A 26,438-nucleotide genomic window follows, 5' to 3' on the forward strand; every position below is an offset into this window, starting at 1 on the left:
GAAGCCGGCTGGGACTTCAACCTCCGCGGGCTTTCCCCGCGAGGGGCCTGCCAGCGACCGCCCTTGAGTGCGCTCCGCCCGCGACCGGGCACTTCCGGCGCTGACTCCGCACCCCGAGCCGCTCTGGCGTCCCTCGTCGCTGGTGCCGGAGGAAGCGGCTCGACGGCCCGCACTTCCGGCGGTGGGCGCGGGCGGCGAGGCGCTTCCGCCAGAGGGAGAGGATGCTGGGGCGGCGAGTGGCGGCCGCGGGGCTGCTGCGGGCGGCGCGCGCGGCTGGGGCGGGAGCTCGGCCCGCGCTGGCCCCCCCGCAGCCGCAGAGCCGGGCGGCGTCCAGCCTGCCCCTGAACACGGTGGTGCTGTTCGTGCCGCAGCAGGAGGCCTGGGTGGTGGAGCGCATGGGCCGCTTCCACCGCATCCTCGAGCCGGTGAGCCGCGGGGCGGGGCGGCCCCCTCGGGGGCTTGGGGCAGACGTGCCGGGGTGGGGGGCAGAGCCCTCCGGGTGTGCCCGAGCGCAGGCGGCGGCGCTTTGCAGAGGAGCGACGGGGAGCCCCCTTGTCGGCCTGCGCCTCCGGCCGCTCAGGCTGCCGTCAGAGCCTGCAGCGCCGGCACGCCTCTGTGCGGCGGTCCATGCGGCCGGCGCTTCCCACCAACAGGGCTCCTGCTCTCAGCCCGTCACTCGCGGTGCTGCGCCTGGGCGGGATGCGGCAGGGGCTGCTCCCGTCGCCCGCCTTTTGTGGGGCGCAGCCCGTCCGGAACAGACGGCCCTCAGCCAGCCGACGGGACGCGGGCCGGAACTCCGCAGTGCTCGGGGACGCGCAGAGGCCTCTGGCGCTGTCGTGCAGAAGTCGGAGGCTGAAGACGAGGCCGAGTCGCTGCTGGGAACGCGTCTGCGGAGCACAGAGCCTGCCAGGCGGACGCACGTGTTCGGAGAGGTCTCTTGCCAGGGAAGGAGCGAGGCTGCAAGCGCTTCAGGGTCTGAGCTCGAGGGCGTTCCGTGGCTTCGTATGGTCTTGGGCTGCCAGTGCCCAGGATGGCCCAGGACTGCCGATCTGGCATTCTGCGCAGGCGGGAGGGGGGCCCTGCCCGGCTTGGCTTTTGCTCTCTAGAAAGGGAACGTGATGGAGACATACAGAGCCACACAGGGAGAGGCAGAGCGGACAGAGAGACGCTCTTCTCCCTCGCGTAACGCCAGGACTGGGACAGCCACTAGTTGAGTGTTGGGAGCCTGAAGACAGACAGAAGGAAATACTTATTTGCCCAGCGTGTGCTTTGCCTGTGGAACTCCTTGCCGCAGGAAGTAGTGATGGCATCTGGGCCAGAAACCTAAGAGCAGGTTGGACACATTTCTGGAGGAGGAGTTCAATGCGGGTTACAAGTCATGGTAGGTCTGTGCAAGCTCTTGGTTTTAGAGGCAGCTGCCTCTGATTGCCAGATGCAGGGGAGGGCACCTGGACACAGGTTGTGCCTGTTGTCTTGTGTGCTCCCCTGGGGCATTTGGCCACTGCTGTGAGATACAGGAAGCTGGACTAGATGGGCCCGTGGCCTGATCCAGCAGGGCTCTTCTTATGCTCTTAAATGTTTTCTTCGATGTCCAGTAGGTGGTGCTGCTGTGCCTTGGAGTGGATTTCTGCTCAAAGAATGATCCTAAGCATGATTGCACTGGGCCCTCAGTATCCACAGGCGATCCATTCCAGGTCACCCCCCCCCCCCCCCAGATACCAAAATCTACAGATGCTGGAGTCCATGGGGGCGAGGTCGCAGCACCACAATTACTAATGTTAGCATTGTGCTCGGTCCACAGGCCTCCCCACACCTCAGAACACTTCCCAGACGTGGCTGGGACTGGCTTCTAGTCACATCCTGGAGACTCTCTGATGGTGGAATCCACAAATGTTGAGTCCCTTAATACCGAGGGCCCGCTGTACTGTCAAATAAGTCCTGCTGTGTTAAGTGGAATAGGCTTCATAACAAGCATACTTAGGAGCACAGCTAGAAAGAGTGCTGTGGAAATCGTCTCGCTTTCTGTCTCCTGCGTGTGTGTTTTTCAAGTGGTTCTCCACATAGTTCAAGCTTTATCTCTGTCGAGTCAGGCACGAGTTTGATTTGTAGTTGTTTAGTGTGCTCTGGGGTGGTATAAAGAGAGGCGCTTGCTGTTCTGAAGAATGAGCTTTCCTATTCCTAATTCTTGCCAGGGGCTGAACTTCCTCATCCCACTTCTGGACCGCATCCGCTATGTACAAAGCCTCAAAGAAATTGTCATCAATGTGCCGGAGCAGTCAGCTGTTACCCTTGGTGAGGAGATCTGGCTGGGGAGGTGAGGAGTAAAGTCCTGGGCCGGAGTTTAGGGCTGAGCTGGCACATCAGGGGGTCACAAATCACATTGCTGGGAAGATTGCTTTTGGACTGGCAGTGCTAGGGAGACCCATTGCTTGGAGGGTTGTGCTATTTACCAGTGGCATAACGTGCCCAGGCAAACCTACACTCCACTTATGCTAGTACTCCAGTTCCTCTAATGTCAGTGTAATGCAGTTTGGATTATCTTCTGGTTCAACACACCAGGGAAGAAGAGTTTCCACACTCCCCCCTGAGCGGTGTGGTCATGCTAGCCACTCCACTGTGTCCATTTCAATCCCAGCCTCATGCACCAGTTAACCCATTTCTGCCCAGCCCACAGGTATTGGCAACCTTCAGTCTCGAAAGACTATGGTATCGCGCTCTGAAAGGTGGTTCTGGCACAGCGTCTAGTGTGGCTGAAAAGGCCAATCCGGGAGTGACAATCCCTTCCACACCGGGAGCAAGTGCAGTCTGTCCCTGGTCTGTCTCCCTGGCTATAGTCTGCATAGTCTGCAGACGCGTGTGGCCTCTGGGAACCCAGTGCCTCTGGGAACTAAGTGCCAGGTAAGGCACAAGAGTTTAGCATCTGGGCGAGTTCAGCAACAGGGCGAGGAGGCCAGGGCCCCATACACTGCCCTTCCTCTTCCCTTGAGAAGAGGGCTGCTATCCAGTGTACGGTTTTTAAAAGGACCCATAAATAAAACAACAACAACAACAACAAAAAAGCTATGCAGTCAGACAGCCAGCAGCAGGGTGGGGGCTATCCAGTGTTCTGCATCGAGTGCCACATGTATGATTATATGCCTCTGGGGCATAAGTCATGGGTGTGTCCTCGGTGCAAGGAGCTCCAGGCTCTCAGGGAACGCGTCCGCTCCCTTGAAGCCTTGGTGGCCGACCTGGAGAAGCGCAGGCAGCCAGAGGAGGACCGTGGGGAGACTTCCGGGGACGATCAGGCTTCGTCCCAACCTCAGGCGTGCAGCTCCTCGGCTGCCCGGGTGGGAAGTCTCGGGACTGGAGGACGTCATCCTGGAGAGGAGGGAAACAATCCCCTAGGGGGGATCCCTTCTCCAGGGGATGGGCCCGTATCCGAGCGCACTCGGGATACTCCTCGGCGGGAGGGGGGTCGGGGGCTTCTTGTAGTGGGGGATTCGATTATTAGAAACATAGAGAGGGGGGTTTGCGACGGATGTGAGGACCGCATGGTGACTTGCCTGCCTGGTGCGAAGGTTGCGGACATCACTTCTCGTCTAGACAGGCTAGTAGACAGTGCTGGGGGAGAGGTAGCGGCTGTGGTGCATGTCGGCACCAACGACGTGGGCAAGTGTAGCTGGGAGGTCCTGGAGGCCAAATTTAGGCTTTTAGGCAGGAAGCTGAAAGCCAGGACCTCAAAGGTAGCGTTCTCTGAAGTGCTACCTGTTCCACGCGCAGGGCCAGCTAGGCAGGCGGAGATCAGGGGTCTCAATGCGTGGATGAGACGGTGGTGTAGGGAGGAGGGGTTTAGATTCGTTAGGCACTGGGGAACGTTTTGGGACAAGCGGGGCCTGTACAAGAGGGACGGGCTCCATTTGAACCAGAATGGAACCAGACTGCTGGCGCATAACATTAAAAAGGTGGCAGAGCAGCTTTTAAACTGATCCCTGGGGGAAGGCCGACAGGAGCCGAGGGGCATCCGGTTCGGGACTCCTCATCCCTATGGGATGAGGATGGGGAGGTTAGAGAACAACAAGACAAAGGCAGGGTAGGAGAAGAAATTGGGAAAGGTAGGGTGATGGGATGTGATAGACGGTTTGGCACAATGAGAGGATGCGGGGACAAAGGAGCGAATAAGCAGCCCATCCTGGGGCATTCCGTGTATAAATGCTTTTATGCGAATGCCCGAAGTCTACGAGCAAAGGTGGGAGAACTGGAATGTCTGGTGACAAGGGAAAATATTGACATAGTGGGCATAACGGAAACCTGGTGGAATGCGGAGAATCAGTGGGATACCGCAATCCCGGGCTATAAACTCTACAGGAGGGACAGGCAGGGGCGTGTTGGAGGTGGGGTGGCCCTTTATGTTAAGGAAGGGATAGAATCCAGCAAAGTAGAGATTGAAGGTGGGTCCGACTCCACCGTAGAATCTCTGTGGGTTAAATTACCAGGCTTGTGCAGCAATGTAATACTGGGGGCGTGCTATCGTCCTCCAGACCAGAAATCTGATGGGGACCTTGAAATGAGGAAACAGATCAGGGAGGTGACAAGGAAGGACAGGGTTGTAATCATGGGGGACTTCAATTATCCTCATATTGACTGGGTCAATTTGTGTTCTGGTCACGATAAGGAAACCGGATTTCTTGACGTGCTGAATGACTGTGGCTTAGATCAGCTAGTCAAGGAGCCCACCAGAGGACAGGTGACTCTGGATTTAATTTTGTGCAGTACGCAGGACCTGGTTAGAGATGTAAACGTTACTGAGCCATTGGGGAACAGTGATCATGCTGCGATCCGTTTTGATGTGCACGTTGGGGGAAGAATACCAAGCAAATCTCTAACAAAAACCCTTGACTTCCGACGGGCGGACTTCCCTCAAATGAGGAGGCTGGTTAGAAGGAGGTTGAAAGGGAGGGTAAAAAGAGTCCAGTCTCTCCAGAGTGCATGGAGGCTGCTTAAAACAACAGTAATAGAGGCCCAGCAGAGGTGTATACCGCAAAGAAAGAAGGGTTCCACTAAATCCAGGAGAGTGCCCGCATGGCTAACCAGCCAAGTTAGAGAGGCTGTGAAGGGCAAGGAAGCTTCCTTCCGTAAATGGAAGTCTTGCCCTAATGAAGAGAATAAAAAGGAACATAAACTGTGGCAAAAGAAATGTAAGAAGGTGATAGGGGAGGCCAAGCGAGACTATGAGGAACGCATGGCCAGCAACATTAAGGGGAATAATAAAAGCTTCTTCAAATATGTTAGAAGCAGGAAACCCGCCAGAGAAGCGGTTGGCCCTCTGGATGGTGAGGGAGGGAAAGGGGAGATAAAAGGAGACTTAGAGATGGCAGAGAAATTAAATGAGTTCTTTGCATCTGTCTTCACGGCAGAAGACCTCGGGCAGATACCGCTGCCCGAACGGCCCCTCCTAACCGAGGAGTTAAGTCAGATAGAGGTTAAAAGAGAAGATGTTTCAGACCTCATTGATAAATTAAAGATCAATAAGTCACCGGGCCCTGATGGCATACACCCAAGGGTTATTAAGGAATTGAAGAATGAAGTTGCAGATCTCTTGACTAAGGTATGCAACTTGTCCCTCAAAACAGCCACGGTACCAGAAGATTGGAGGATAGCAAATGTCACGCCTATTTTTAAAAAGGGAAAGAGGGGGGACCCGGGAAACTATAGGCCGGTCAGCCTAACATCCATACCGGGTAAGATGGTGGAATGCCTCATCAAAGATAGGATCTCAAAACACATAGACGAACAGGCCTTGCTGAGGGAGAGTCAGCATGGCTTCTGTAAGGGTAAGTCTTGCCTCACGAACCTTATAGAATTCTTTGAAAAGGTCAAGAGGCATGTGGATGCGGGAGAACCCGTGGACATTATATATCTGGACTTTCAGAAGGCATTTGACACGGTCCCTCACCAAAGGCTACTGAAAAAACTCCACAGTCAGGGAATTAGAGGACAGGTCCTCTCGTGGATTGAGAACTGGTTGGAGGCCAGGAAGCAGAGAGTGGGTGTCAATGGGCAATTTTCACAATGGAGAGAGGTGAAAAGCGGTGTGCCCCAAGGATCTGTCCTGGGACCGGTGCTTTTCAACCTCTTCATAAATGACCTGGAGACAGGGTTGAGCAGTGAAGTGGCTAAGTTTGCAGACGACACCAAACTTTTCCAAGTGGTAAAGACCAGAAGTGATTGTGAGGAGCTCCAGAAGGATCTCTCCAGACTGGCAGAATGGGCAGCAAAATGGCAGATGCGCTTCAATGTCGGTAAGTGTAAAGTCATGCACATTGGGGCAAAAAATCAAAACTTTAGATATAGGCTGATGGGTTCTGAGCTGTCTGTGACAGATCAGGAGAGAGATCTTGGGGTGGTGGTGGACAGGTCGATGAAAGTGTCGACCCAATGTGCGGCGGCAGTGAAGAAGGCCAATTCTATGCTTGGGATCATTAGGAAGGGTATTGAGAACAAAACGGCTAATATTATAATGCCGTTGTACAAATCGATGGTAAGGCCACACCTGGAGTATTGTGTCCAGTTCTGGTCGCCGCATCTCAAAAAAGACATAGTGGAAATGGAAAAGGTGCAAAAGAGAGCGACTAAGCTGATTACGGGGCTGGGGCACCTTCCTTATGAGGAAAGGCTACAGCGTTTGGGCCTCTTCAGCCTAGAAAAGAGACGCTTGAGGGGGGACATGATTGAGACATACAAAATTATGCAGGGGATGGACAGAGTGGATAGGGAGATGCTCTTTACACTCTCACATAATACCAGAACCAGGGGACATCCACTAAAATTGAGTGTTGGGCGGGTTAGGACAGACAAAAGAAAATATTTCTTTACTCAGCGCGTGGTCGGTCTGTGGAACTCCTTGCCACAGGATGTGGTGCTGGCGTCTAGCCTAGACGCCTTTAAAAGGGGATTGGACGAGTTTCTGGAGGAAAAATCCATTATGGGGTACAAGCCATGATGTGTATGCGCAACCTCCTGATTTTAGGAATGGGTTAAGTCAGAATGCCAGATGTAGGGGAGAGCACCAGGACGAGGTCTCTTGTTTTCTGGTGTGCTCCCTGGGGCATTTGGTGGGCCGCTGTGAGATACAGGAAGCTGGACTAGATGGGCCTATGGCCTGATCCAGTGGGGCTGTTCTTATGTTCTTATGTTCTTATGCTATGGGCCTTCCTTCTTTGCCTCTTAGCCTCAGACTGTTGGCAAAGTGTCTCTTCAAACTGGGAAAGGCCATGCTGCACAGCCTGCCTCCAAGCGGGCCGCTCAGAGGCCAGGGTTTCCCACTTTTTGAGGTCCATCCCTAAGGCCTTCAGATCCCTCTTGCAGATGTCCTTGTATCGCAGCTGTGGTCTACCTGTAGGGCGCTTTCCTTGCACGAGTTCTCCATAGAGGAGATCCTTTGGGATCCGGCCATCATCCATTCTCACGACATGACCAAGCCAACGCAGGCGTCTCTGTTTCAGCAGTGAATACATGCTAGGGATTCCAGCACGTTCCAGGACTGTGCCCAGACTGTGTTCCTGGACTCTGTCCAGGACGTTCCAGCCCAGCCCACAGGTGTGCGCATTTTATCCCTGTTACTTATATGCAACGCTGGGCAGATATGGCTTAAGAGTGGTGTGCCAGCAACCCTCTTGTATGGGTTAGGCGTCGAAGGAACTAATCCGCGCATGCACACACGTCACACAGCACTTTCGGTGTAAGAATGTCACAGTTCCTTTTAAGGCATGAGTTGCTGTGAAACCAACTGGAAGAGAACAGAAGCAGGACTTGTGCAGTGGTACCCTTGCTTGTGCAGCCACTGTGAGGGCCGGGGGGCCTGGGGCCATTTCACATGGCTAGGCAACAGACTGGGGGGGGGGGCTGGAGCAGCGTTCTGAACTACCCCTCCTGGAGTCGCCTGTGTAGTAGGGAGGGAGAAGTGCCTGACCAGCCATTTGGCTTGGATAGAGGTTTCAGTTAATTTGGGCCCTCGCCCTCTGTCCCCATATCCTTGCTGTTCTCAGCAGCCTGAGCTGGTTTGAAAGTTGGGTTTGGTTTTCACCTGTTTCAGTTCGTGTTTTATTACTGATGGTTTCAATATCATTGCATTTTTTTCCTAATATTTTGTAAGCCATCTTGTGGGCCCCTTTGGGCACTAAAAGGGGGGCATAAAGATTACTTAGTTTTTGTAATTTATAGCCACGGAACTGATGACAGGTGGCATGGTTTGAAAACACATTGGCAGCATTCATACCCCCCCCCCCATTTGCCTCCATAGAGCACATCCTTGGTTCCCCAGTTAGGCTGCTGGCCTCCAGTTGGGTCCCAAGCAGACAAGTGCAAGCAACCAAGCATTTCTGCCTTGCGTGTTTGAGAGAAATGGCAGGCAAGGTGGGGGTGGGAATTATGGAGCGAAAGGGTCTTTGTGGAGAGTTCTCCTTGATGTGTTTAAGACGAGCAAGGCAGTGTAGCTCTGTGCCCTGCACCCTGTTGTCCGAGTGAGGCTTTCCCTGGCAGGAGCTAGTCCTAGGGTTGATGTGCAGCAAGAGGCTGCATTGTTCCAAATGCTAGGCTTGGTCATGGAGGGTCAGAGTGTTCTGCTGTCCATGGATTTCTCTGGACGCATTTGGACTTTGCCAGCTTCAGAGCTGGCATAATGTTACATCATAGTGGAGGCTGTGTCTGGAGGGGTACTGGATTTGGTGTCAGCTCCTGCCTGCCCTGTCTTCCCTGGCTTTGGGGCTTCCACCAGCTGGAGTTACACTGGAGGTGGAGAGAGGCTAGCGCATTGTTCTGCTGGCGCTGAAACACAGCATGGTGAAAGCGCTGCAGTGCATTCTGGAACCCTGCATCAGTTGGTTTGTCCTCTGGCTTCTTACGTGGCTTCTTGGCAGGACTTTGGGTGTTATCTGGCCGAGGCTCTCTGCTGGGCTTGTTTCCCAGCCTTTGTCCCCATCTTGTTTTCCTGAAAGAATTTCCTGCTTTCTTGTAGATAATGTGACCCTCCAGATAGACGGGGTGCTCTACCTGCGTATTATGGATCCTTACAAGGTACTGCCGGGCATAGGAAGCAAGCAAGCAAGCTTGACACTCTCCAGGCCCTTATGGTGTGTGAGAGCTAGGAGGACCCACGGGGGTGGCTGCTGGGGGTTCCTGCTGTGGTCTGCTGCCAGGGAGAAGTCTGTTAGGTTGGCCTTGCCATGACCCCCCTCATGTCCCCGATCAGGCTGGCATAGTTCTACAGGCTAGCATGCTACCTATCTCCTTCCTGCTGTCTCTTCTTACCCTAGGCTAGTTACGGAGTGGAAGACCCAGAATATGCTGTGACTCAGCTGGCCCAGACCACCATGCGGTCCGAGCTGGGAAAGTTGTCCCTTGACAAAGTATTCCGGGTGAGTGACAAGAAGAGGGAGTAGGCCCTCTGAGCTCCTGGCTCGAGTAGCTTGGAGGGTTAACACAAGGCCTAGAGCCTGGGTTTTTATCTTTGACTCCTCTCTTCTTTGTGCCCCATGTCCAATCCAGGTCACTTCCCTTCCTCCCCTCCCCCCCAGCACAGATATACCAAGCCCACCCTTTTTTTCCTCTTGGCCCAAACACGAATTAACTCTTGACCTCTTCTCACCATGACTGCTTCAGCCTTCTCTCTGATATTCTCCTGCACACCTCAACCCAGCACCCTGCCCTTCTCCCCCACATCGTCTACCATTCTGGCAGCTCGGATCCTGTCATGCCCCTTCTCAAACTCTGCCCCAAGATGTCAAGGAGGTGGGTAAGCTGCCTTCCTCTTTAAGACTATCGTAGGAAGGATGATCTGCATTAAGATCTGAGTAAAAAGCCTAGCTTTTCAGTATGTAGATTAGATAACCTAGCTTAATTGTTTTCAGTACTGCTGTAAATGTAATTAATCTTTCTTGGGGCTTCTGTTTGTAATGGTTCTCCTTTCATCTCTGTATGGGGGTTGGGAGAAGAGTCAGAAGTTTCCCTTAAGAAATTAACCTGTATCTTAAAAAATAAAGTGCTTCTTTTGAAGTTGGAGTGTGGTGTGTTATTGACTAAGGGAGAGCCACCTCAAGGAAGTTTGGTAAAGGATCAGGACCCAGTGAAGTTGCCTTCCCCCCTTCCGGCTGTTTGATCATATTGATCTGAGAACAGGGTGCAAGTGAAGCGCTTATGGGCACAATCCTAACCCCTTATGTCAGTGCTTTTCAGCACTGTCTTAAGGGCAATGCAGCTCTGAGGTAAGGGAGGAAACATTCCCTTACTTTGAGGAGACCTCCGTGAGTGCCCCCCCAACTGCAGGATGCAGCACGCATCCCATTGGCACCACTATGCCAGTGCTGGAAAGTACTGGCATAAGAGGTTAGGGTTGTGCCCTATGAGTTGTAAGCGGACCACGTTGACTCAGAGGCTGAGGTTGGAGGGAAGCAATGCGGGTTTCATCCTGCCTGATTTCAAGATTTTTTAAGCTGCCTCAGATCCTCTGGGCTTAACTGTGACATGGGGTCTGGCAGGTGTCCTCCAAGGCCTCACTGCTCTTATGTCTTCTGTTATTCCACCCCCCCCATTTCTGCTGCTTCCGCAGACACCTCTGTCCTCTCTTTCTTCCTGCCCACTACGCGCTGAGCTGCTACCCCAGGACCCGCCTGGTGCCTGAAGCCTTTCCACAGCTTTCTTACCCCCTACCCCTTGCAGCTAAGGCCACGTATGTGCACATGACCTAAGCACACGTTCTTCCCATTTGCTCAGTTCCTTTTCTCTTTCTCGTTTCTGGGCAGAGGACTGTCTTTTCTCCTGTGGTCAAGTGCCACATCCGTAGATTGCACAGTAAGACAAGTAATTCTTGGAGAAGTCCCGGCCCTGGGGGGATCACAGCCAGAAACAGACACTTTTGTTGTCATGTGCCATGCACATTGACAGCACTGTAGAAATAACTGTCACTGTTATTAATTTGTTCTCAATTTTACATTGTGTGTCCTTGGACTGATTGTCACCCACAGTCTCCCCCCCCCCCCCCCGCAAGGGCTGAAAGATGGGATGTGTCGGTACATGGAAGGAAAAGGGAGGTGGGACAGCTGCACAGTGGACAGGGTGGGATTGCGGCTGTGTCTCACGAGGGCAAGGGGAGTGAGTGTTGCAGGAAGGGTGGGAGCTGGGATGCTGTATGGAGTTTAGCAGAAGGAGACCCAGCCTGGGGCAGAAGGGTGGGCTGAGGAGCAAGGAGGGTCACCCCCAGAAGGACTTGTCATGCTCCAGCTACCTTTTTAGGAGAGCCAGGCTGGCCAGACACATCCAGTGGCTCAGCAGCCCAGCTGGGGACGAGGTGGACCTCCCTGTGCCCTCTCTGATCCCTCCGTCTCTCCAGGAACGTGAGTCCCTCAACGCCAGCATTGTGGATGCCATCAACCAGGCCTCAGACTTCTGGGGCATCCGGTGCCTGCGCTACGAGATCAAGGACATCCACGTGCCGCCCCGTGTGAAGGAGTCCATGCAGATGCAGGTTAGGTGACAAGACAGGGCAGGGTTATTGGGGGAGGGTCTGGCATGGCCTCAGGAGATGTCTACAGCCCAGTCTGCTCTTTTGAGGCCTGCTCTAAATCCCTGGGGATCTGGTTGTGTGCTGCAGCCTGCCAGGCTTTGGCTGGAAAGGTGGCAGCAGTGGCTGCTGCTGTTCTGGGACTCCTCAGGCAGTCCTGGTGACTCATCTCAGTTCCATGGAAGGCAGAACTTCCCTCTTAGTCTTCAAGTAGTTCTTGATGGAGGATCATCAAATGGCTGCAAATCCCTTCCTTGTGGAATTTGAAGAACAACATGAAGCAGGGGTGGAAAGCGCTTAATTCCTCAATGTGGTAGGGAAGACAAGCTCTGCCACAAAGGATCCTGGCAGCAGTGCAAACTAGGGGTCTGTGGGGGGCTTCCCCCTTCACCTGAGAATGCGTGTGTGGCTGAGCCCTGTGCCAAGATTCCTGAGCGTCTCCAGGGAATAGAGGGTTTTTCTGTAACGCAGTAGGTGGTCCTCCTGAATGGGTCCTTTTTAATTTAAGGTAGAGGCCGAAAGGCGCAAGCGAGCAACAGTGCTGGAGTCGGAAGGAACCCGGGAGTCGGACATCAATGTGGCCGAGGGGCGGAAGCAGGCTCAGATCCTAGCCTCAGAGGCAGAGAAGGCGGAGCAGATCAACAAAGCTGCTGGTGAGCTGAAGGGACAGAATAAGCACATTTGCCTGAGCCATAGGAGGCCTCTGCACAGAGGGGCAGGGCTGGAACTGCACTGAGACTTGAGGTTGTGCCCAGAGGCGCCCAACCATTCACCACTTCTGTGGGGAGTTGGCAAAGAGAAGGTGAGCTACATTGTAGGTAACTGCTGGAGCTCTGATTGGAAGCTCTGACAGACGAACAGGTGACAGTGTGGGGGGGCACCTGGCAGTTTGACCTTTGTCAGACCTGTTGTGCGACAAGGAAACTTGTTGCAGGGATGCTGTTATACAAAGAGGATCACAGCTCAAGCCACAGACGGTCCAGCAGACCCATTTCCTTTTGTCCCTTATTCCCTCCCCAGGTTTCCAAGGGTGGAGAGGGGAGGCATAGGTTGCTGTGGATGAGCAGGGGACAGACTTCTGGAGGGAGGAAACGGCCCTGCTGCCACATTTGGCTGCTGCTTGCCCTTGAGTGTCCTTGTTGATGGTCCTTGTCTTCCTTTCCCAGGGGAGGCCAATGCAGTGCTCGTGAAGGCCCAGGCCAAGGCAGAGGCGATCCGGCTCCTGGCAGCAGCCCTGACACAGCAGGTGACGAGGGGAGCGGGAGCTGGACCTGCAGGAAGAGCCCCTGGGAGGGAGGTGCCCAACAGTCTCATTGGGCAGTGCAGAGTCTGCACCCAGGGGTGCCCACTGTACAGGGTCTGGGTCACAGCAAGCCAGATGGCAAGAGGTGGAGGTGATGTGGTTTCAGCCCACCTTCGGGAACTGGAATCCATGTAGCTGGTGACTCCGTGGAATGAAATGTCACTTCCCTTGGCAGAATCTTCACTGCACAAAGGCTTCTTGGAAGGGAGTCAGTAGGCAAGAGGTCCCAGAATTCTGCCTTTTGGCCAAATCACAGAGCCGTCAATTGAGAAGTAGCTGCCTCTCTTCTTGCTCAGGCCATAGGAAATTATGATCGTGGTTAAGAATACTTCTACACTTTTCAACAAAAATTGGATCACACAGCGGCTTACTTAGGGAAACCAATGGTTCCCTGAGCCCAAAGGGCTCGTGGTCTAAAAGAGGTGCAGAAGGCACCACTAAGAGGTCCTGCTGGGGCAAGGGGGGGCAGTTGCTGTTACTCTGAACGCCAGAGGGGCACCACTTTGCCTGGTGTGCAGGGACCCTTGCTTTCCAACAACCTCCAGGTTGTCTTGTGCTGACATACTTCCTAGGAGCTGGAGGCAGGCACAAGCCCTTGCTGTGGGTGGATGGGGGGGACGACAGACCAGGACGGGGTGCCCTCTTGCCTTTGCAGATCCTCCTCGGAATTGGAACTAGGAGACCGCAAAGCAGGCACTCTCTTGCACATAATTCTATAAGAACAGTGCGGTGAGACGTGCGATGTGCCAGGCACTTCTAGGGGGGCAGAGTCTGAAGTCTTGGTTTACAAGCCACGTTGTGGCCGTGGCGCGTCTGGGGCTGGACAATCTGCAGAAGGGGCATGGCCATATTTCTGGATGGCCTTTTCCTCATGACTGCGGGTCTACTTACCCTCCTCTTCTCCCCACCCGCTTCCTAGAATGGCAGTGCAGCTGCCTCGCTATCTGTGGCTGAGCAGTATGTGAGTGCCTTCTCTAGCCTGGCCAAGGAGACCAACACAGTTCTGCTGCCATCCAACACGGGAGATGTTGCTAGTGTGGTTGCCCAGGTCAGTTTTATGTGCATGGAGCTGGGTGGCAGGCAGCTGGTGGTGCTTGGGGATTGGGAAAAGGCCAGGGGTGTTGCTTTGCAGAAATGCAGAGGCAACTGCAGGGAGGGAGATTTCAGTCAGGCCTCTCGGGGGGTGTAGACTTGGGTGCAGAATTTCCCCACTGATAAATTCCAGGCTCTCCCCTGCTGTGGACTCAGCTCAGTTTCCATATAATGACCCATCTCGGGAGTTAAGGGTGGCGGGTATAGCGTCTCCCTTCTTGCCAGTCGCAGCTGGGACTGCCAGGATTGCCTGCTAGGTTTGTTCTGACTCCGTGCCCACTTTGGAGCTGTTTGGCCCTTGCCTTTTGATGGACTGTGAGACTCTTCTCTACCCCGCCCACTTTCTCTCCTCTCCAGGCGATGGGGATTTACACCACCCTGAGCAGGCCCCAGACAGCAAAGGTCACTGAGACCGTAGTACCCCCTCCCCACCAGGCACAGCAGCAACAGCCCTCCAGCACAGAGTATCCTGAGCTTGAGCGGCCGACCGCCAGCTGACGGAGACTGCGGGCATGACCACATTCCCTGGATGGATCCCGCTCAGACACTGGCTCCTCCCCCACTTTGTTTTCTAACCAATCATGGAATTAAAGGAAATGATGCTGGCTCAGTGTCTGGTCTTGTGTCAAGGCTGCTCAGGGGTCGTGGGGTTGTTGCTGCCTTGGAAGGGAATTCCAAACTGAGAGTCCAGCCTTCTGTGGTTGTCTCCCTGGGATCTGTTTGTGGCAGTCCAAAACCTCTGAGTTGCAGGACCAAGTTTGGCTAACCGTTAATGTGGCCTCAGTAAGAATTGCTGGGGGGGGGTGTAACTAGAGCAGGGTTTCCCAACATGAGTTGCAACCCATTGGCGGGTCACAAGTCCGTGTACGGTGGGGTTGTGAGCCGGGCCCTTCCTCCCGCCCCTGGAAGTTTAAAGGTCCAAACTGGAGCCATTCCAGAAAGGGGGGGGGGGTTTCTGGGCCAGCAGCAATGCTGGCTAGAATTATTTATTTACTTTATTTACTCAATTTGTATTCTGCCTTTCTCCGAGGGGGTGGTACCCGGCCAGCGACTGTTGCCCTCTGCAGGCCTCCAAAATCTACTTGGTTTTGCTTCTGCAGGTGTTTCTGAGGCCTGCAGGGGAGTAATAGAGTGAGCTATTTCTGATCAAACCAAAAGTTGCCTCTGAAAACTGGAAATAGCTTTGGATGCTTCTGCAGGCCATTCAGAGGCCCACGGAGGCCAATAGAGTGGGTTGACAGCCCAGTGCTACCCAGAAGAGGTAACCAGAGGTGCCTGGTAAGTCATGTTGGCCAGCAGTGGTGTGACCGCCATGGAGAGTGAGGTGGATTGTGGCACTGGAATGATTGGGAACTACTGAACTGGCCGCAGCTTGGAGGAAGGGGTCTATTTTGGCAGGTGGAATTCCCCTGCCTGCCTCCTGCCTTGGCTTCCTGCTTGCTACTCATTGGCAAAGGATCCCAGCTGTTGCCATCCTTTGGTGGGTGATCACGGCTTGCTTTGCTGGGAGCAGCATGTGCCCATGTCCCAAATCCTCTGCCTGGCCTGCCTCCCCCCTCTTCATAGCAAGGGGGGGGGGACGTTCCCTAGCTGCTGTGTGGAGGAACAGGCAATGTGCTTGTTCTGAGCGGTGGAAAGGTGTGTATTTCCTTCAGGTGTTCCCACGTCGCTTGTGCTCTGGGAAGGCAGGTGTGAAGGAGAGGTGAGGGGCCTAGCAAGCTGCTGCGGTCCATGCTGGACCTATGCACCAGCCTGCTCGAAGAGGGCAAGGGACGAGGCTGGGCCTGGGCCGGCAGGGCCCTGCTGCTGCCCGCGTTCTGGCTCCCAGGCGCAGGGGGGCTCCAGGGGTGTCTTTGCTGCGGCTGGTGGAGCTCCCCGGGCACCCCGGCCTCTTGCCCGCGTGAGGGGCCGCGCAGGGAGAGCCTCGCGCTCGGGCCGGGCCGGGCGGCGAGGGGGCGGGGCCGGCCGGGGGCGGCGCGCCGCAGGGTCACCTTGGCCAGCCGCAGCGCCTCCGCCGCGCCACGTGCCCCTCCGCGCCCCGCCCCGGCCGGCCGGGCTTCCGGGCCGGCAGAGATGCGGCGGGCGGTGGCGTGGCTGGCGCTGGCTTGGGCCGCGCTGCTGCTGGCGGCGGCGCTGGCGCTGTTCGGCAGCGGCTTCCTGCTGGTGCGCCTGGAGCTGCCGCACCGCAGCGCCTGCGCGCTCCCGCCGGGGCCCGGCGCCGCCGCCGGCCGCGGGCCCGGCTCGTGCTGGCTGCCGCGCCGCCGCTTCGCGCGCGCCGTGCTGGTGCTGGTGGACGCGCTGCGCTTCGACTTCGCGCGCTTCGAGCCGGCGCGCCGCGCCCCGCGCGCCTTCCAGAACCGGCTGCCGACGCTGCACCGCCTGGCGGGCCGCCACGGCCGCCTGTTCCGCTTCCGCGCCGACCCGCCCACCACCACCATGCAGCGCGTGAAGGCGCTCGCCACCGGCGGCCTGCCCACCTTCGTGGACGCGGGCAGCAACTTCGCCTCGCACGCCGTGCACGAGGACAACCTGCTGGCGCAGCTGGCCGCCAACGGTGGGTCCCCGCCCGCCCCCCGCCCGCCCGCCCCCCCGCCGCCCTGACCCTGACCCCGAGCCCTCTCTCCCTCCGCAGGCCGCCGAGTGGTCTTCCTGGGCGACGACACCTGGCAGGGGCTCTTCCCGCGCGCCTTCGCCCGCGCCCACTTCTTCCCCTCCTTCAACGTCAAGGACCTGCACACGGTCGACGACGGCATCCTGCGCCACCTGCTCCCCACTGGTGAGCCCGGGCGGGGCGCCTCCGGGCCTGTTCCGGGACCGCGCAGCCGGCAGGCGGGCTGGCCGAGCCGGCCAGCGCTGCTCAGGCCTCGGGCGGGCGGGCGCCTGGCCGGAGGACAAGCCCTTCGCGGATCCCAAGCCGCGGTGGCTGGAGAAGGGGCTGCCTCCGAGGGCTCCGGGATTGGCCTTGGGTGCACCGGGAGCCGGCTGGGTGAGCCTCTGGCCGATCCAGCAGGGCTCCTCCTATGAGGGCGGGTGACAGCCTCATGCGGGCGCTCGGGAAGCCCCTGGACGGCTTCAGGGCTCACAGGAGCAGCTCTGGAGATGCTGCAGCTGGCGGGCATTCCCGGTGAGGGCACCCTGCAGGCTCACCTGTGTGTGCCACGCTTATTCCCCCCCCATTGGCACAGTGGATGGCGGCGAGTGGGACCTGCTGATCGCTCACTTCCTGGGCGTGGATCACTGCGGCCACAAGCACGGGCCTGACCATCCCGAAATGGCCAAGAAGCTCTCCCAGATGGACGAAATGCTCAAGTGAGTAGGGGAGTCGGGTTGCGACCTTGGAGTAGGAGCTCAGCAGAGGGGCTCTGGGGTTCTTCTTTTCTCTGTTGATAAGAGCTGAATAAACAGACCCTGGGGGTGAAGGGCAAGAGGATCCCAGTTAGTTCTGTTTGTTCCCTTCCACTTTTCTGGCTTTCAGTGCTTTGCAGCATCCAAGCATTTGGATGCTAGTTCAGCCAAAGGGACTGTGATTTGCACGAGGCTACCTAAGCAGAGATATGGAAATGCCTGCTTATTTGCCTTTCCAGCAGAGTAAGGGGCTCAGAGCTGCAGGGTCAGACAGGCGGTTTTCCTCCACCTAAGTCCTGGAACATGGGCTTCCCCACTGGCGCCTGAGGTCTTGTGGCATCCTACGGGGTGAGCTAGGAAGTCCCTGGCTCAAACCTGTACCTGGCTGTTGCATTCCCAAGCAGCAGCCTTCACATTGGTGCGCGGCAGCTGCTGTGGGCAACCGGCACAGGGAGGTGGCTGAAGTCCTGTGTTGTTGATGGACAGGTCGCTGGTTGACCACCTGGCGAATGATACACTGCTCCTGGTAGCAGGGGACCACGGCATGACCGGGACAGGGGACCACGGGGGAGACAGTGAGGACGAGGTCAATGCTGCCCTCTTTGTGTACAGTAAAGTGCCCCTCTTCCACAGTGACCCACCTGAGGTGAGCTGGTGGGGGAGTGTGTGTGGAAGTCATGCTGTAAAAAAGGAACCCCCTCTAACCCTGGAGTGAGTCAAGAGGGGAAAGGGCTGCCTGCTTACTCATGAGCAAACAGCATCTGGGATGATAGGTTGCCCTTCTGAATGTCGGGACAATAGGAGACAGGGATGTTGTTGTCCTGGGTGCTCCTGGAGGCGCGTGGCAGGTCCCTGAAAAAGTCAAGGACCTAGTGCTTTGTTTGAACTAGTGCTTTGTTTGGCTGTTGTTCAGGTGGTGAGGCTGTGCCCCTGGGCCTCAACTGCTCTGACTCTGGGCTGGGATAAGAAGAATGGCTACAGCATGAAGGGGGTGTTCTCCTCCACCCCTTCGTAACTGTCTTTTTCAGTCTGGCTTCCTGTGCAATAACATGATGTCTTTCTAACCGAGGGAGTTCCTGTTGCTGATGGGATTTGGGGAGTTCCCGGAAGGCTGCATCCTTTGTCTGGCACAGCACAGGTGTGACTGCTCTGCCCCAACCAGACCCCTTTTGCCTTGCCTCCTCCAGGAGCCAGAGACAGTTCCGCAAGTCAATCTGGTCCCCACGTTGGCCCTGTTGCTGGGGGTGCCTGTGCCGTATTGCAGCATTGGGGAAGTGATGGCCGATCTCTTTGCCCTTGAGGGGGATGCCACCACCTCAGTTTTGGCCCAGCTTGCAGCGTACGGTGTCAATGCCAAGCAGGTGAGAGCACCTCCACTTCATCGTCCCCCACTCCAGAGCCCCATTGATCTCTAGGAATAAGGGCCTGGGCTGGACAAACTGAGAAGGGGAACCTCTTCACGCAACAGAACTGTCTACATTCAGTATTATTCAAAACAGATTGAGAAGCAAATAGCCAATGTTATTCTACTACTGTACAAATCAATGGTGAGTCCACATCTGGAGTATTACATACAATTCTAGTTACCGAATATCGAAAAGGACATAGTGGAACTACAAAAGGTGCAGGAGAGAATGACCAAAACAATTACTGGGCTGGGGCACCTCATGAGGAAAGGCATCTGCATTTGGGCCTCTTCAGTTTAGAAAAAAGACATCTGCAGGGGGACACAATTGAGATGTACAAAATTTTGAATGGGGTGATAGGGGCATGTTCTTTTCCTACTCACATAACACCAGAACTAGTGGACATCCACTAAAATTGAGGGTTGGGAAAGTTAGAACAGACCAAAGAAATTGTCTTTACTCAGCGTGTAATTAGTGTGTGGCACTCCTTTCCACAGGATGTGGTAATGATATCTGATCTGGATTCCTTTAAAAAGATATTGGATAGGTCTCTGGAGGAAAAGTCCCTCACAGGTTACAAGCCATGATAGGTACTTGCAACTTTCTGGTTTTAAAAGTAACCTGCCTCAGAATGCCAGGTGCAAGGGAGGGGACGAGAATGCAAGTATATTTATTTAATTTATTTATTAGATTCTCCCCAAAGGGCACCCAGGGCGACTAACAATCAAGTTAAAATACAAACAAACAAAGCTAAAAATAAACATTAAAAATACAAAACACTTAAAAACAGTTAAAATGAGATAAAAATATATAGGAGCAGATTAAAAGTGCACAGTAAAAGGCAATTTATAAAAACAGCCCTTATAGCACTTTGAAGGCTTTCCTGAATAAAAAAGTCTTCAGGCCCCGCCGGAACATTAATAATGAGGAAGCTGTCCTCAATTCAAAGGGAACGGAATTCCATAGTGCAGGTGCCACCATCGAAAAGGTGGCTTTGTATATGGGGTTTTGTGTGTTCCCTGAGGCATTTCGTGGTCCACTGTGAGATGTAGGAAGCTGGACTAGATGGGCCTTGGCCTGGCCACTAGGGCTCTTCTGATACTTCATTTCACGGACTGGATGTTATGTCACTCTCCGTACACGTACAGCACTCTAGATCTGTGCAAAGCGGTGTTCTAAGGGAGCGACTGTTCTGCTGAGAGAGGTAGTTCCCTTCAGTGCCTTTTGAGGTGGGGCCCCTCCACCTCTCAGAAGCTTGGGCATAATGCCACCCTGAAAGTAGACTGACACACGCCCCCGGCCCTGAAGAGGGTGCCTTGGCTTTGCCTGCTGCTGACTGACTGACCAAGGGGCTGTCTTTCAGGTCAACCGCTTCCTGCACTCCTACTCGCTGGCCGCCCAGGACATCTCGTCAGAGAAGCTGCACCGGCTCCAAGATCTGTTTGCTGCAGCAGTAGAGGAGCACGAGCGCCTCTTGGCCCAGGAGGGGCCTCCTGAACTGTCCCACCTGGAGCACCTCAAGAGTCAGTTCAGGCATTACCTGCAGGAGGCGCGGGCCGTGTGTGCCGAGTCCTGGGCCCGCTTCCATCCTGCCCGCATGGTGGCTGGCTGTGCACTCCTGATATCGTCCTGTCTGCTCTGCTACGTGGCGTCCACAGTGGTCTCTGGCCTGGACTACTCCTACCGCCACCTACTCTTCTACCCAGTGCTGTGGGGCTTGGCAGGGGCCGCACTCTTCGGGCTGGCTTGCTATCTCAGTGGCGGGGCTGGAATGGATCTGCTTCTGCTAGCTTCCTGCGGAGCAGCAGCCTCCCAGTGTGGGTTTTTCTGGCACTGTTGGGCCAGGAGGCCTGGGAGGAGGTCCCATGCGACCAGTGCCCGCCCTCTGTCTGGTGGCATCAGCTTGAGGCAGAGGCTGTGGACAGGGCTGGGTCCAGGCATCCCCTGGGGCATCCTCCTAGCACGCTGTGGCGCCATGCAGTCAGACAGCTTTGTGATGGCAGAAGCTCGGGTGGCGCCGTTCCTGCTGATTTCCCTGGTGCTGCTGATGGTGCTGAGGCTGCAGTGGGAGGGCAGGCTGGAGGGCCGCCTCCGGTCCTCACCGCTGCTCTGGCTGCTGGGCGTCATCCTGGTCTGCACACGCCTGTCTGAGCTGTTCTGGCAGTGCCGCGAGGAGACGCCCTGCTGCCGCTCCTCCCCTGCCCTGGCCCCGCTATCCAGCCTGCAGGACCCACGGGCCAAGAACTTCTACTACGTTGTGTGCTTGGCCGTAGTTGTCTGTCTGGTGTGGGGCACACGCTGTTGGCTGCGCCACTACGGCAACCTGAACAGCCCCAGTGCGCTGGTACTCTTTGTGCGCTGGGGCTTCCCGCTGCTGGCGGTGTGCATTGGGGCCTATTGGGCCATCACCTCCGGGGCCGAGGAAGCCCTGGTGCAGCGCTATGAGTGGCTGCAGCTGGCTCTGGTGGCCTTTCCCCGGGGCGTCTTCAGCTTGGTGCTTACGGGTCTCCTGCTTGTCCTCTGGAACCCAGTGACTGTGTTTGTGAAGGACAGCCATGAGCAGGTGAGGACGGGGGCCCCCATCGTGTCTCCCAGCTCCCAGGCAGAGCTCCTGCATGTCATTCCGCAGCTCTACCGTCGGATGCAGGAGTCCCTGAAGAGCCGGCTGGATGAGGCCAGAGGCGGGGGCAGCGGGGCCACAGTGGCCGCTTACGGTCTCGGCAGCGTGTACTCAGCGGCTCTGCTCATCTCGCTGACCCTGCTGGGGTTTCTGCTCGTGACTCTGCACAGCGAGCGGCTCAGCCTGGCTTTCCTGCTGCTCTTCCTGGAGGCCTTTGCCTTGCTGTGGGTGCACACCTGTGTCCTGACCCTCTCCCCGCAGGCTGGTGAGTTAAGGCATGGGGCAGGCCTCTGGGGTGTGCCTCCTGTGTTGGCCCTGTTGCTGGGCCTGCTTCCCTGGGCAGCTGACCTGTGCCAGCCCCACCTGACCCAAGGGAGGACTTGGGGTGAGCCTGCAGAGGCCAAATTATCCCACCGGTTGTGTGCCTACTGGCAGGGACTCTGCTGCTGCTACTGTAGCAGTCCTGGAGGCCCTGCTGCTCTAGTGGGTGGTGGAGGAAAACTCCGGGGCTTCGGGCCGTGTGGCTTCCACTTGAGTTGGGGGGGCGGGAATCCCCTGAGTGGCATTGGTGGGGGTGGGGCACGTTTGCACTGTATTTGCCAGGGAGATGCGACAGCTGACTTGGGGAGGATGTGCGTGTCTTTCCCACCTGGAAGTGAAGCTTCATTGAGTAGCAGAAGTGGGGGCAGGTAAGGCCCACCTTCAGGGTCCCTCTGCCTTCTCTGATGTGGCTTTCTTCCCCTCAGATCCCTTCACCGTGCCGTGGTCTGCGCTCGTCGCTTGGGCTCTGGCCGCCGCTCAGTTTTTCTATGTCACGGGGCACCAACCGGTCTTTCCTGCCATCCACTGGCGTGCAGCCTTTGTAGGGTTCCAGGAGGGCCACGAGACCCACCTGCTGCCAGCCCTCCTGGTTGGGGCCAACACCTTTGCCTCGCACATCCTCTTCTCAGGTGAGTGACCTGTGTCCAGGAGCAGTCCTTGGAGGCCAGGCGCTGGGCCCTTTGTGACTATCCCAGGCAGCTCTGCACCTGCAGTGACTTGGAGACTTATGTGGGTCCTGGGGTGCCGGGAGGGGAAGGCAGCGGCCTGTGGGGAGCTGGTGGGTGGGTGTTGGCAGTCCACAACCTGACCTCTCTCGGGCTTGAAGCTCACTTCCCTGGCACTGTAAGCTGCCTTGTGCTCCCAGAGGGGTGGGGAGGAGTCATGTGAAGACTGTGGGCCCAGGGATAGGGAGTAGAATGCCCATGCACTTGCTGGCCTCTTTGGATGCCTCTGTCCCACCTGGCACTGGGCAACAGCTTCAGTCCCAGGGGACTCTTGTGTGAACCGTTCCCTTGGCTGTGGTGACGCTGTGTTGTTCTCAGGGAGCTGGAACACTGCAGCACGTCCAGCTGCTTTAGCTGCCTTGGCCTCAGACATGCGGCTTCCAACTTGGCATGGAGAGGGAGGGAGTGGAACTTGCCATCTCTCTGGCAGACTTCTTTGACTGACGCTTTCTCAGCTGCCATTCCCTTGGCCATCTTGCTTGCCTTAGCTATTGCGTGGCAATCAGCACGGGTCTCTCTGAAACTTCCTCCAGTGGAGGTGGGCCGGCTGTGGACTGGGCTGCCCCTGTTGCTTGGCTATCTCCTGCGGTGGTGGGTTGGGGTCATCCCTTGTCATTCCAGCCTCTTAGCTAGCTGACAGGATGATCCCAACCTTGTTCCAGGGACCTGCAAGCTGCCTGGGCCTCTTGCCCACTGTTGGCTCCCTGATGTGGAGGTGAGTGGCAGGCAGCCACAGTCCAGGACGCAGCACAACTCACACTCCAGGTGTTTAATGGAGCTGTCCCCAAAGAATCAGCTGCGGGTACAGGGCAGCTTGATGCCAGCTCTCCAGTTCACACATTCTCCTTGGCAAGTGGTGCTGAGCTGGGGGAGCCAGAGGAGGAAGCGCTTGCCCTGTGTACCTGGTTGCTCACTGCAGGTGACTGTGTGGACCTGGCCTCTCCGGGGGCCTGTCACCTGCTCCTTCCACGCTCCTGAGCCTGTTGTGCGTGTGCTGCTGTTTCCCAGTATTCTCACCCCCTTTTCTTTTTCCTGAGGCAGCTGCCTGTCCTTTGCTTCTGCTTTGGCCTTTTGTCTGCGAGGTGCCCGGCTCAAGGGGTAGGAAGCCGAAACTGGAGGCGCATGACAAGGAGGAGCAGATGATGGAGATGAGGCTGCGGGAAGCGCCAGAGAAGTTTTCATCAGCCCTTCTGCAGCTGGGGCTCAAGTATTTGCTTGTTCTGGGACTTCAGGTATGTGCTTGGAAGCAAAACCAGAACTTTGCTTGCCTTCCTGTCCCTGGGAGGGAGTTCTGTGGCACTTGGGAAGCAAATGAATTATTTGTGATGTGGGCTGAGAGTCGTCCCAAAAGCTGCACTGAGAAGATGGTGGGTGGGGCATGCGAGGCTGGAATGAGGGGACCAAAAGCCTCAGAGGCCCAGCAAACTCTGGAGGGCTGAATGCGCTGTGCAAGTGGCACACAATCGGGTGGGGGAGGGGCTGTCAGCCTGCGCAGAACTGGGCTGCGGAAGCTGCTTGAGTGGCCTCCAACCTTGGTCGTGGAGTGTGAGAAGAGTCACCCGGGCAGCTCTGCAGCTGGGGGGACACTGCTGAGTAAGGGGGGGCCTGACTGTTTCTCAGGGAGGCCTCTGGCTGTGTGAGCTAATGCTGAACTCCCAAAACACTTAAGGGGCACCTGTGGGCAAAGTGTAGGAGCTGCAAGTGCTGTGGCATCAGGACCACGAATGGGGGTGGGGTGGAGACATCCTGGGGTCATCCGGCACTGGAATGGTGAAGGTCGGCCTCTGGTCTTAGTTCCTTCCCAGCAGCCCCTTTTGGCAGATCTGCTCGAAGTGCTTCGCCTGCAGCCGTTCCTCACCTGCCTTCTTTTCCCAACAGATCCTGGCTTGTGTCCTGGCAGCCATGATCCTCAGAAGACACCTGATGGTGTGGAAAGTGTTTGCCCCAAAGTAAGTCCCTGACCAGACACTTGAAAGCTCAGTCTCCTCCGTGTGCTTACTTGGGGGTAGATGGGCTGCTATACTAACTTTGAGAAGGTCACACACTTGGCGGTGTTTGTCAGGACAGGGTTGTTCCCTATGTGTGCAGTTGCGCACCTGCCATTAAGTCAGATTGGGCAAATATCCCAGGTGTGAGCCTCTGGACCCCACTGAAGCTTCTCTGAGGCTCCTGGTGGTGTCTGAAACTGCTTCCAGTTTCCCAGAAGCACAGTTTATAGTGTCCAGGAACCTCAGAGGCTTCCCCGATGTAGGGCCAGGTTGTGCAAGCCTCCATGAGCCTCAGGTGAGGGGGTGGATTTTTGTGGGAGGGATGACGACAGCCTGCAGGGCACCATCATGGACCTTTGCTCCAGGGTGTGGAGCTGGAGAGGTTCGCCTTTGTATGCGTGTGTGTGTGGGTGACCTCCATTCTGCATGAAGAGGAGATGGTGGCCCTGTGCCTGCTACTTCTGTGTGGTCCAGGTTGCTTGTTCTAGTCCTGGTCAAGGAACTCTCTAGAGCAGGGGTGACAAACATAAGGCCTGAAGCTCTCGATCTGGCCCCCATGATAGCTGGGCTCTCCCAGCACCACCATCAGCTGTTCTAAATTGCTGAGCTGCAAAGCGATGCATTGGAAGAAGCGGCACTGCTGAAAGGGTGGCACTGGGAAAACCCAGTTGTCATGCGGACCACCCTTTCAGCAGTGCCGCTTCTGCTGAGGTGCTGGGAGGGAGAGACGGAAGGAGGCCCCTGAAAGCAAGAGACAGTATGGGGAAGAGAGAGACCAAGAGCAGTGAGAAAGGGAGAAGCCTCAGGTGCCTCGGGAGAGCCCAGTTATCATGCAGGCCACGCTTTCAGCAGTGCTGCTTCTGCTGAGGTGTCGATTTGCAGAGTACCACTCGGTTGCTGAGCTGCGAAATTCTGCCTTGGCAGAAGCGACAGCATGAAGGGGCAACCTGCGTGATAATCTGGCTCTCTCGTGTCGTGAAGAATATCAAGATTTGTGTATCTTTTTCTCTGTTGTTCTCAGCTAATTAGATCCTAGATGAGAACAGAGTACTTGTTCCTGGCCGTCACGGCTTAATGGCGTCACTTCCGACCCTCAGCCGGTGCCATGCGTGCTGTGAAACGAATGTGACGCTCCTCTCCCCAGCATTGCAGCCCCAGTCCCTTTGACTGAGTTTTCCCATTTGTCTTGTCACCCACCATAATGGCTACAAACCTGTGGTGTAAACATCTGTCTCTCAATTGCAAAAAAACCTTTCCTCAAATAAGGGGCTGCCCGTGGTGGAGTCAGACCGATGCCCACTGCAGTGCCTGTGTCCCCTTCCTCAGAGTCGCCAGCAGCCCTTTTCCGAGCTGGGCTCGTCGGGGACTAGAGGGGCTGCTGCGGTTGCACTTGGCTGCTGGGCCCTCATTAAGTGCTCTTGTTCTTTCAGGTTCCTCTTTGAAGCACTGGGATTTGTGGTGAGCGCTGTCTTCCTCCTGCTGGGCATCGGCCTGGTGATGCGCGTGGACTGTGCTGTCAGCTTGTGGTTCAAACAGGTCATCCTCGCACAGCCCAGGTAGCGTAGGAGTGAGTTAGCCAGGAGTGCTGCTGTGGCTGCAGGAGGTGCTGTGGAATCCGGGGACTGTCAGCAACCAGCTGCACCATTGTTGACTGGGGGCCAAGCTTGCATTGCTCCCCATCTGGGGCTCCTTGCTGGATGTGCGACTCATTATCAGTTAAAGTGGGGAACAGCATGAGCTGTCGCCCATGTAGGGTTTTGCCTTTGGGGAGAGCCTTTTCACACTCCAGAGGTCTTGCAACCTCACTTGAGACTGGCGGCAGAATCACTGGTGAAACAGACCTTGAGACCCTGTGTCAGCCAGGTGTGGGCAACAAATACAGGAGCTGCCTCCAAAGGAATTCAAGGAATTGTGTGTCTTGCTGGGAATTGGGTGCTTGGGCTGCGGCTACATCTTGGGGATGAGGTCCTTACTGTTCTTCCTTCCCTTTTCCTTTGCGATCAGCACGGTGCAGAGGAAACACTGTGCGCTTGTGTGTGTGCACGCTGGGGAGGAGGAAAAGGTCGTGCTTGGGACTGAGGACCAGACAAGCTCAGGGTCAG

The 26,438-nt window shown here is 56.1% G+C and overlaps 2 protein-coding genes across 3 annotated transcripts; both read left to right on the forward strand.

Moving 5' to 3' along the window:
- Positions 1–253: 253 nt before the first annotated feature.
- STOML2 (stomatin like 2) lies at positions 254–14,536 on the forward strand. Of its 2 annotated transcripts, none has more exons than XM_066615734.1 (9): positions 254–425; positions 2,193–2,292; positions 8,996–9,054; positions 9,294–9,395; positions 11,366–11,500; positions 12,045–12,189; positions 12,703–12,782; positions 13,759–13,887; positions 14,289–14,536. In XM_066615734.1, the coding sequence occupies exons 1-9, from the start codon at positions 396–398 to the stop codon at positions 14,427–14,429; spliced, it is 921 nt and encodes a 306-aa protein (XP_066471831.1). In that variant the 5' UTR covers positions 254–395; the 3' UTR covers positions 14,430–14,536. The 2 variants fall into 2 exon arrangements, with proteins under 2 accessions (XP_066471831.1, XP_066471830.1); XM_066615733.1 differs by having other exon boundaries at positions 339–425; positions 2,193–2,314.
- A 1,468-nt stretch (positions 14,537–16,004) lies between these two features.
- PIGO (phosphatidylinositol glycan anchor biosynthesis class O) lies at positions 16,005–26,089 on the forward strand. Its single transcript, XM_066615109.1, has 10 exons — positions 16,005–16,485; positions 16,564–16,707; positions 17,117–17,240; positions 17,763–17,922; positions 18,464–18,637; positions 20,046–21,567; positions 22,049–22,252; positions 23,390–23,580; positions 24,227–24,297; positions 25,767–26,089. Exons 1-10 carry the CDS (start codon positions 16,005–16,007, stop codon positions 25,894–25,896), a joined length of 3,201 nt encoding a protein of 1,066 aa, XP_066471206.1. The 3' UTR covers positions 25,897–26,089.
- The last annotated feature ends 349 nt before the right edge of the window (positions 26,090–26,438 follow it).

Source organism: Tiliqua scincoides, chromosome 2, assembly GCF_035046505.1.
Source record: "Tiliqua scincoides isolate rTilSci1 chromosome 2, rTilSci1.hap2, whole genome shotgun sequence".
Lineage (NCBI taxonomy): Eukaryota > Metazoa > Chordata > Lepidosauria > Squamata > Scincidae > Tiliqua > Tiliqua scincoides.

Bases quoted from the DNA above. Each gene is read 5' to 3' on its own strand.
- STOML2 (XM_066615734.1), top strand. From the start codon at position 396: ATGGGCCGCTTCCACCGCATCCTCGAGCCG. The intron at 9,055-9,293 runs GTACTGCCGGGC...TTCTTACCCTAG, and splicing joins GTATTATGGATCCTTACAAG to GCTAGTTACGGAGTGGAAGA. The intron at 12,783-13,758 runs GTGACGAGGGGA...CCCGCTTCCTAG, and splicing joins CAGCAGCCCTGACACAGCAG to AATGGCAGTGCAGCTGCCTC.
- PIGO (XM_066615109.1), top strand. From the start codon at position 16,005: ATGCGGCGGGCGGTGGCGTGGCTGGCGCTGGCTTGGGCCGCGCTGCTG. The intron at 17,923-18,463 runs GTGAGCTGGTGG...TGCCTCCTCCAG, and splicing joins TCCACAGTGACCCACCTGAG to GAGCCAGAGACAGTTCCGCA. The intron at 22,253-23,389 runs GTGAGTGACCTG...TTCCTGAGGCAG, and splicing joins CTCGCACATCCTCTTCTCAG to CTGCCTGTCCTTTGCTTCTG.